At 35.3% G+C, this 9,488-nt stretch overlaps 2 protein-coding genes across 3 annotated transcripts; one reads left to right on the top strand and one right to left on the bottom strand.

The window, feature by feature from the left end:
• Positions 1-310: 310 nt before the first annotated feature.
• Positions 311-5,022, bottom strand: rab13 (RAB13, member RAS oncogene family). 2 transcript variants are annotated; one of them, XM_077211342.1, is made up of 9 exons: positions 4,467-5,022; positions 3,807-3,867; positions 3,245-3,305; positions 2,993-3,070; positions 2,447-2,536; positions 1,764-1,829; positions 1,397-1,447; positions 1,086-1,185; positions 311-1,047 (listed from the first exon to the last, which is right to left on the bottom strand). In XM_077211342.1, exons 1-8 carry the CDS (start codon positions 4,588-4,590, stop codon positions 1,114-1,116), a joined length of 603 nt encoding a protein of 200 aa, XP_077067457.1. In that variant the 5' UTR covers positions 4,591-5,022; the 3' UTR covers positions 311-1,047; positions 1,086-1,113. The 2 variants fall into 2 exon arrangements, with proteins under 2 accessions (XP_077067457.1, XP_077067447.1); XM_077211332.1 differs by having other exon boundaries at positions 311-1,185; positions 4,467-5,021.
• Positions 5,023-6,219: 1,197 nt separating this feature from the next.
• On the top strand, positions 6,220-9,069 carry rps27.2 (ribosomal protein S27, isoform 2). The gene is made up of 4 exons (XM_077211355.1): positions 6,220-6,290; positions 7,161-7,269; positions 7,669-7,779; positions 8,786-9,069. Exons 1-4 carry the CDS (start codon positions 6,285-6,287, stop codon positions 8,812-8,814), a joined length of 255 nt encoding a protein of 84 aa, XP_077067470.1. The 5' UTR covers positions 6,220-6,284; the 3' UTR covers positions 8,815-9,069.
• Positions 9,070-9,488: the final 419 nt, after the last annotated feature.

Genomic DNA, 9,488 nt, shown 5'->3' with positions numbered 1-9,488 from the left:
AGGCCTTTTCCAATGAGCTTTTTGTTTGTATGTATTTGTGTTTTGTTTATGCTTTTTTAAACAGGGTTTTAAATAAAACCTGTATCTGTTGCTTACCTTTTTTGCTAAATAATTTTGTCATACAAGTACCTTAACCAAGTTTAGTGTTTTGTTCTTCCCTCATATTTAAAAATATTTTAAATATTTAAAGTATTTAAAAAAAAAATGGACTAATTAAACTTGTAGGGTCATTAAAAACAAATATCCCCTCCGGACATCACTTTTGGCATAATCAAATTATTACCAGTAAAAAGAAAAACTTCACAAAATGTTGAACATTATTCACTTTATTAAAAGCAGTTCATTGTAAAATTTCTGAGAAATATGCTGTGTCAAAGAATATGAAAAAGTGTAATAATGTAGAAAGACAGAAACTTGACGCAAACAATTATGCAAAAACAAACATGCATTATGTCTGATCATAATCCCTTTGGAGAAACACACTGTGAATTTTCAGTAGAACATTATTATATTCCCACCCATAATCCATCAATTATTTTCTCACACAACTCATTTAACATCCTAAATTCTCATATCCATCCATTTTAAGAGGTCAGTCTGTAAAAATTGAAGTTATTCACCTTTTATAGCAGCGACCATTCAAACCATTTGTCAGAAAGTGCAGATTAGCTGTCAAACTGGACTATATTTTTAACAAAAAGACCTATCATGCCTATCTACACCTGAAATAATGCTGAAGTGAGCAAAACTAGGACTTGTGCAAGTAAAACCAACATTGTCACCATCGTAGCCTAGTCACTGTTTGTGTAGTGCGAAAATATAAACATGATATTTAAAAAATGTGATTTTCATCTAACTACATGAAAGCTGTACCCTGTTTTATATATCATTTAATGTATTTCATATCTTACTACTGCCATCTTTCTTGGAAACCACTTCCTATTAGCATTCCATGTTCACTTTACAAATAACATTCAGGATTTAACAAAGCAGTTCTCTGTAGGTGTGTGTGTGTATGTGTGTGTGTGTGTGTGTGTGTGTGTGTGTGTGTGTGTGTGTGTGTGTGTGTGTGTGTGTGTGTGTAGTGAGCATGTCCTCTGCATAAAGGCATATCTAAAGAAGAAGACATTTGGAGGACTTTTTCTCTGTGCTGGTGGAAATTTTAACCTCTCGGCCAGATGGACCCTGTAAAAAGAGAAAATATTAAATCTAATCCAAGGCCTAATTTATTCTTTAGATCTGTCTGATAAAAAAAAAAAGTGATACCAGTCGAGATGAAATCTACAAATAAGTTTAGTAGTTCAAAACTGATTGTGTGTTTGTTTCAGTATTAACATGCACAGATAATAAGCATAATTGTTCATTTTATCTATGTACACACACACTGGAAACTTACCGACTTCTTATTTGACATTAGCAAAATGTCTCGAGCAAGAGAAGCAAAAGACTATGGAGAGAAAGGTAAATCTTGTCAAAAAGTAGACCAATTATATAAAATTCAACATATTAAAATGCACAGATTTAGTATTTTTAAGGAAGTTCCTGCCACTGACACACTGACACTCATAAAAAATATATATCTATTTCAAAACAATCATTATGTTGTACATTTGTAAGAACATATAAGAATACTGATATTACATAATATCTGAGTAACAGATAAAGATCGACTGTCCCTATTAACAAATCAAAATAGCATTTCTTTGTTTGCCTGCTATTTTTTTTTTGCTAAGTGAACATATAATGAATCAGTCAATCCATACCTCCTCAACGTTGATGCTCGATTTTGCACTAGTCTCAAAAAATCGAATACCATGTTCCTTTGCAAGCTATAACGAAAGAAAAATGACAATAATTATTTTTTATGATGAAAATGATTTAAAGGGATAGTGCATCCAAAAATGAAAATGAAAATAAAATAAAATGAAAACCTCAAGTTGTTCCAAATCTTGTCAAATTATTTTTTCTGATGAACACAAAAGATGATATTTTGAAGAACTTAGGTAACCAAACAGTTGATGGGTCCCACTAACTTCCATAGTATGGAAAAAAAAATACGATGGAAGGCAATGGCTAATGTCAACTGTTTGGTTACTGACATTCTTCATTCTATCTTCTTTTGTGTTCATCAGAAGAGAAAAACTCATACAGGTTTAGAACAACTTGAGGGTGAGTAAATTATGACAGTGTTTCATTTTTGGGTGATCTATCCCTTTAAGTTTGTTGTCAACTGAAAAAAAAATGTAGTGCCAAATGCAACACATTTTACATGTGTTAAATGGTGATATGTTTGTATGTTTTAAAGCATGATATGCACATGCTGTGAATCAAATGACTGAAATATCATTCAAAGCACCAACAAAACTCCTTGTACGCACTTGGATGGACAACGAAAGGCATCTTTTCTCAAACCACATACTGGCAGTGTGTGTATGACAGCACTCACCTTCTCACCCACCTCCGTTGACACTTTCCGCTTGGCCTCGATATCACACTTGTTACCCAGTAACATCCGACTTACACCTGCGGATGCATTCTGGGAAACACAGAAAAATAAGCATGTGCTCACTTCCTTATTTTCGTCAAAACTGAGACTTGTTTTAACAAAAGGCCCCATGTATTTTTAGTGCGTCTCTGTTCTGGTAACCTGTGCAGGATCTGGTTCCTTTGGCATCTTATAAAGAACTGAAACTCACTTTTAACAAAGCCTGTTTAATTTGATATGCTTTTCTGGAGGTTGACAGAAAAATCTGATTATAATCACTGTGTATACGACAGTAAGAATAAATTGTTATGCTGTAGATAAAAATAAAAAAAACACCCAAAACAATACACTTTAGATTTTATTAGATTAGTTTTCCTAACAAAATGAGTCAAGTTGTCCAAACAAATCAGGGATGGGACAGAGAAATATGTTAAAAGTAATATGTCGACCTTTATTTATAAAACTCCTATAATGACTGACAGATTTAATTTCCTCTTTCTCTCTTACTTCTTTGATGCCCTTCATCCAGTTCTGAATATTCTCAAACGATTTTTCATCAGTGATGTCATACACAAGGATGATGCCCTGAAAGAGATGATCAAAATAAAACACCATTAACATTATGTGTATGATTTTCCATATCTAAATAACTGTTGAATTAATCTTGGTTTCGCAATAATCACATATGTAAGTTTATGGCTATTTACACATAGGACCAAGAAGATTAGTTTATGTTAACATTTGTGTTTCCTGTCTCACCATGGCCCCTCTGTAGTATGCAGTAGTGATGGTCTTAAACCTCTCCTGTCCCGCTGTGTCCCTAGCAAATAAAAGCAGTTGCACACATAAGACATTTTAGCAGTCAGAAAGCTTGTCAGTAAAAAAACTATGTGACTTATGGAACAACAATTTCATTTGGCATGTTTAATATACATATTTTATAGCAACTGGACTCTGTACTTCCGGCTGTCAATGCCGTTGGACATTAATGACTTTGAGTCAGGTCTGGGACTGGGACTAAAGTCAACCAGACTCCACCTTTGGCACATTTACAGCAAACGTACTGTTTTAACAGCCAGCTGTCAAACTGAAACACACACTGAAGATGTCTTGTGTACATGACACTGCCACCATATTTACCCAGACATTCTGTGCACATGTAAAGAACTTCAGCTGAATAGACTTGAATGACTTTTAACTTCTCTGATTTATCAAACAAACAGGACTCACCGCAAAACATGTATAATATTAAATTTGCATGTGTATTTAATTTATATATATATATATATATATATATATATATATATATATATATATTTACCAGACTTGCAGTTTAACTTTCTTCCCCTCAACCTCAATAGTCTTCACTTTGAAGTCGATACCTAGAAAGAAAAAAAAAAGAAAAAAAGGATAAACAGGAGGGGCAGGAAGGAAGGACGGACATGTTTTAACCCCAAGAGGCTAAATAAAAGTGGACTAATGAATATGTTTGCTACATTCAGAAACACATGGAGCAGGCATAATGAGATACAATCACTGCTCTAAATGGTTTAATAGACACCCTGGTTTGTTTTTCAGTGAATTAGGAGGGAGGGGTGGAGGAATGGGGTCTTTTGAAGATCTGGGTGAATGCACTAAATGCCATGGAGGATGGCCTTTATCTGATGCAGAAATGAAGGGGGTGTAACTCGTGGACGTGAGATTGGGAAAATGAGATACAGAGAGGGACAGGCTGTGGCTGGCAGAAATAAAGTAGAGCGAGGGGGCCGGAAATGGAATCAGGGAGGAGGATGATCCGCAGGACTGATTGAGTTATACTGGAGAAGAGGCTGGAATGAGATGACGTTTTGACTAGTACTGACATGAACAAACACTTGGGGTAGCACTTGCTTTACAAGGTAGACACTGAGCAGTAGAGCGAAACATTTTGCCTTATCAAACACTATTACAAACAGTTTCATTGCGTATAGCAGTTACTTACCGATGGTTGATATGTACGTTGAATTAAAATTGTCTTCTGCGAAACGGATGATCAGACAGGTCTTGCCAACACCACTATCGCCAATAAGCAATAATTTAAAGAGGAAGTCGTATTTCTTTGCCATTGCTGGTTTCGCATAGAACTTTAATCACGTTTAAAAAAACTTTCCTCCCGTTTTTGTTAACAAACAGTCACGCGCAGCTGACTGAAAAGTGTCCTCGTTTCATGTGTTTTCTTTCCTTGGGAAACTGTCACCGGTAAACCCAGTTTTGCTTTGTTGCCTTTGTCCGTCCGGATAAGAAGTAAAAATTCCATTAAAGTAGAAAAGTTTTCTTACAGCCCTTTTTCAGTGCAGATGCCACGCATTTTCCATTTTTGATGTACGATGTTTTCTCTCTTGTACGATATACTTAAAGGTATTCATCCATACATAGACAACAGCAGACTTTTTTTCTCCCTAAACTTTCCCTTGCCCGAGTTCCCAAAAGCTGACGTCGAGGGAGGGAGAGGTTTAATAAAGCACTGCTTACGGGAACCGATCACTGTCTATCAACAGAGGGCGCCATTGGCACACAAGATGCTGAAACGAAGCACCCGCTGAACTCTTCTGTTTTTTAGGTCATTATGGTCTGTTTGTGACGTTGTCAAAATATTTAAACAAACTAAACATATATATATATATATATATATATATATATATATATATATATATATATATATATATATATATATATATATATATATATTTGAAAAGAAAATAGTTTTATTTTACTGTATATGTAATACAATTTACTTTTAATACATCATTGTATGATGGGGTTAGTGGGTCTACTCCTCAGATGAAATTTTCTCCAAAAACACACTACCCACTGCATCACAGACAAGGCTTAATGTCCCTGACTAAAATGCAGATTTGTGCGGTCTTGAAAGCAATTTGCACTGACATATCTGAAAATAATAAAATATGTCATATAATGTTTTCTAAGACACATTTATAAAAGCTACTTAAATGTCCTAATTTAACTAAGGCCTAATCATGCTTAATCTAATCCATGTCTGTGAAATCAGGCATAGGTCATTAAACACTGTACTGAAACAAGTTGTTTTGCATATAAGTAGGGATCATTTGTAATAAATGTGCAAATTGTGCCCATATCAACTGTTTTTGTCACAACAGAGATTTACTTATAAGTACTCTAAGATGCTAAATGAAGTAGTTATAGCAGAATAACACAGAAGTTGTTAGTGGTGTTATTTATATTATATTATAGCCAAGTATTTAACAACATATGAAGTTTTTATTTTTATATTTTAATTTTAGTTTAAGTTTTAGTCATTTTGTTATGTGCTTTTGTCTTTTTAATTTTATAATATTTCTATTAGCTTTAGTTTTAGTCATTTTAATATGCTTTATTCAGATAAAAGATTTTAATCATTTGAAATCCCATTGCATTGCATTAATTGGCAAAAGTAATTGAAATTATCACAAATATATGTTAAACATATTATTATAATTATTATTTAATTATAATAAGTATGTTTTATTTAATATAATACACCAAACTATGCTTTTAAATGGCACCTTTATGTTAGGTTGCCTTTATGTATTATTAAGCATTATATGTGAGAGTTTATGTCACAATTCAACATTCCAACATAACCCACAGCCTGTTTTAGCTTAATACTTATTTAATATGGGTTAAGAAGAAATGCTTTTATTAAATGTGTATTTCCTGCCCCTGCTCACGAGCCCCGTTCATATACGCCATGTATTTCCGCTAGCCCCCCCTTTTCGGCTGCTGTTCCACTGTCGCCAACATGCCTGTAAGTGCGTGCTATTTCAATCAAGTCCATTTAAAATGTAATCACACCTGGTATGTGGATTACATCGCATCGATTGATTAGGGGAGGCTTTTGTCTCATTATCTTACTGGCCACGTTAAATTAATTTAACATATTTTGAGGTTAAAACTTAGTAGAAAAGGGCGAAGCGCGTGCTATGTGTATAGGAACGACAAGATGGCCGCGTGCATGCGTTAGAAACTCATGGAGAGCATTGCGCTTCTCGCACAAATAAAACCGTCACCTACTATTATATGTAACGTTAGTTGAGATTTAGTAAATAAATAATACGTTAAATAGAATTAATATGCTGAGTAGTGGTGGATGTGCCTCTTATTGTTTGTGAGGCGGAAGTGTGTCATGAATCAGATCACCCTTTGTAGTGGCGGTGTTGACAATCAGCTGATCATCTCTATCGTCAAGCTTATTCCATTGATAGTTATGTAAAAAAACGCCATTTTCTGTACAGCGTTTACACGAGTGCTCATGTTGTATTATCGTTGTAGCTGAGTTAAAATGCCATAAAATGGCTGCGTCCTGCACTCTTGAAAATAAAGGTTCTTTATTGTCATTGATGGTTCCATGTAGAACCTTTAACAACCATAACTTTGTCATTGCACAAAAGATTGGGTCATTATTCTCACACACAGTCACAAAAAAAACAGTTTATTTTAAGAACTGTTCACTGAGGGGTTCTTTAGGGTACCTAAAATGTTTTTATTTAATATTTAGCATCACTGTGAAAATCTGCTTTTGGAACCTTAATTTCTAAGAGTTTAGAATAAATCTATCATAGCTGAGATTTCGCCAGTTGGCAAAGGTGATTGACAAATCTCTCATCATCACTTTCAGCTCGCGAAGGACTTGTTGCACCCAACGCCAGAGGAGGAGAAGAGAAGACACAAGAAGAAGCGTCTCGTACAGAGTCCCAACTCTTATTTTATGGATGTCAAATGCCCAGGTAAAATCTGTGAGACATTTTTTTCTCACGGGGAACTGGACAAAACTGATCAGCCTTGGTTCTGAGAGAATTTTTTTCTGTAGGTATTTTTAAAAAGTCTTTGGGAGTTATAAGCCATGAACCAAACCAACCAGCTATGAGGGGAATTGCAACAATAGAGTTTGATTTGAAGCAAAGTAGTATTTGAGAAGTAGACAAAAATAAAGGTACAAAACTGTCTACTTAAGTTTTAATGAGTAAAATAACTACAATGACATGGAGCATTGTGAGAGACGATCAAAATAAAAATTCTGTATGAGCTATTTATATGTGTATAAAACAACAATGAAAAATTGTGTTTCACATACAAGAGGCATTGATTTGTGTATTTGTATGTTTGAAGCCATTCTCTCTTTGCAGGCTGTTATAAGATCACTACGGTGTTCAGTCACGCACAGACGGTTGTCTTATGTGTAGGATGCTCTACAGTGCTGTGCCAGCCTACTGGAGGAAAAGCACGCCTCACAGAAGGTATCACAAGTGCACAGACACCATCCAAAGCATGAAAGAACCTAGTTTATCAATCTAGTGGTTGCACAGATTCTTGATGATTATCTCATAAGCAGAATCTCACAGAGGGATTTTCTTCATTCCTGCTGCAGAGCATTCAGAACATGTCACACTAACACATTAAAATACAGCCTTCAGAAGATGACTAATGTATTCATGCTTTCGTGTGGGAGAAATATGGCTAGAAATGCACTCCTAGATCAGAGATACACATACATGCGCTTGTAAATGTAGCAGCGCCATGGCAACACACCGACACAGACCAACCTAGTGTTTTCCACTTGATCGTTGTTCTCTTTTTGAGCTGAAGCTTGATTGGTGAAGCTCTGAAACTCACTGCCCTGCTGGCCCACAGTTCAGAAGAAAGCCAATGATTCAGTGGCAGATTTCTGTCTCAATGATTCAACACTCTAATTGTTTGGTTCCCTGTCCAGAAAATAGACATATGTTCTATTATTTAAAAATGTTTAATTACTTAAAGCACAAATTTACAGCTAAAAAATTATTTTGAGAATTTATTTGTTGTGGGGATTATTAAAGAGAGAAACAAATGTACAACTTATGAAATGTTCTTGGCCAAACTGTGTGTAAATTGAAGGCTATATATATGTATTTGTTTGTCGCACACTCGCTCTGTTGAAGTCTTTGAAGTTCAAAAGCCTCGTCAGGATGTCCATTTTCAAAATGAAACGACTTGAATTTCTTACATTTATAGATAAGAAAATTACTGTAAAATGTAAGCAATGCACTGGTGAAAACACCTCAAGCGCATTAAACAAGCACACGCTAGCAACTAACATGATATGCTTATGACCTTGTTTAAAACGTTTAAGCGTCTTGGGCACCTTTTCCTTGCTCTGCTTTTTCAAAGTGCTTTTTCCCCCCCCATAGAAATGAATTTTCCGCTACTGTGAAGTGTGACGAAATATAGATTTAGTTTTTGACTGAATTGCTTCTCTGTTAACAGGATGCTCGTTCAGGAGAAAGCAGCACTAGTCTCTCATTAACCAGTATGCAAGGATGAGAGAGACCACGTGAGGAGAGACAGGATTGGCCACTCCACAGGGATTTCAGTGACTCCACCCACAACGAGGCCGTGTTTCTTATCTATAATGAGATGAAAGCTAAACCGAGAAGAGTGCTAGAAAACTGTCAAAGTGCTGTCTGAACACAGAGCGTGTGAGGTGTATAACCACCAAACCTGTCTCTCTCTCCCTCTCTTACTTTAAATAAAGGTTCATTTTTCATTTATGTATGCGTGTTGTGGTAAATAATTTTCCAGGCAATCTGCATCGTCACAGCTACATAAATACTATGATGACCTGGTTTCACAGACAGGGTTGAGATTAAGCCACGATTAGGCCTTAGTTTAATTAGGACATTTAAGTAACTTTTATAAAAATTCCTTAAAAAACATTACTGATGAGCATCTTGAGACGAAAGAGCACTCAATTTTTTTTAAAGATTATTAAGCATATTGCTTTCAGTTAATTTGAGTCCGGGACTAGGCTTAAGCTTTGTCTGAGAAACCAGGGGGAAATGTAAGGAATTCAGCTTGATGAGGTTTCGTGTCATGCTTGCCTGTTGACTTGATCTCATCACAAGCTTATACAAATGTTTTTCTCTGAAAATATTGTGTCTGTTGTTTAGATGGGTGACATTCAGATTGT

This window comes from Siphateles boraxobius, unplaced genomic scaffold (assembly GCF_051911475.1).
Source record: "Siphateles boraxobius isolate OS27281-9 unplaced genomic scaffold, OSU_SipBor_1 12, whole genome shotgun sequence".
Lineage (NCBI taxonomy): Eukaryota > Metazoa > Chordata > Actinopteri > Cypriniformes > Leuciscidae > Siphateles > Siphateles boraxobius.
This window is presented reverse-complemented; position numbering and strand designations above follow the sequence as displayed.

What these genes read in the sequence shown, in the direction of transcription:
- rps27.2 (XM_077211355.1), top strand. An exon ending in TATGGATGTCAAATGCCCAG is followed by an intron (nt 7,270 to 7,668) that starts GTAAAATCTGTG and finishes CTCTCTTTGCAG; the next exon opens with GCTGTTATAAGATCACTACG. An exon ending in AAAAGCACGCCTCACAGAAG is followed by an intron (nt 7,780 to 8,785) that starts GTATCACAAGTG and finishes CTCTGTTAACAG; the next exon opens with GATGCTCGTTCAGGAGAAAG.
- rab13 (XM_077211342.1), bottom strand. Translation starts at nt 4,590, where the DNA reads ATGGCAAAGAAATACGACTTCCTCTTTAAATTATTGCTTATTGGCGAT. An exon ending in AACGTACATATCAACCATCG is followed by an intron (nt 3,868 to 4,466) that starts GTAAGTAACTGC and finishes TTTTCTTTCTAG; the next exon opens with GTATCGACTTCAAAGTGAAG. An exon ending in TAATGTCAAATAAGAAGTCG is followed by an intron (nt 1,186 to 1,396) that starts GTAAGTTTCCAG and finishes CTCTTTTTACAG; the next exon opens with GGTCCATCTGGCCGAGAGGT.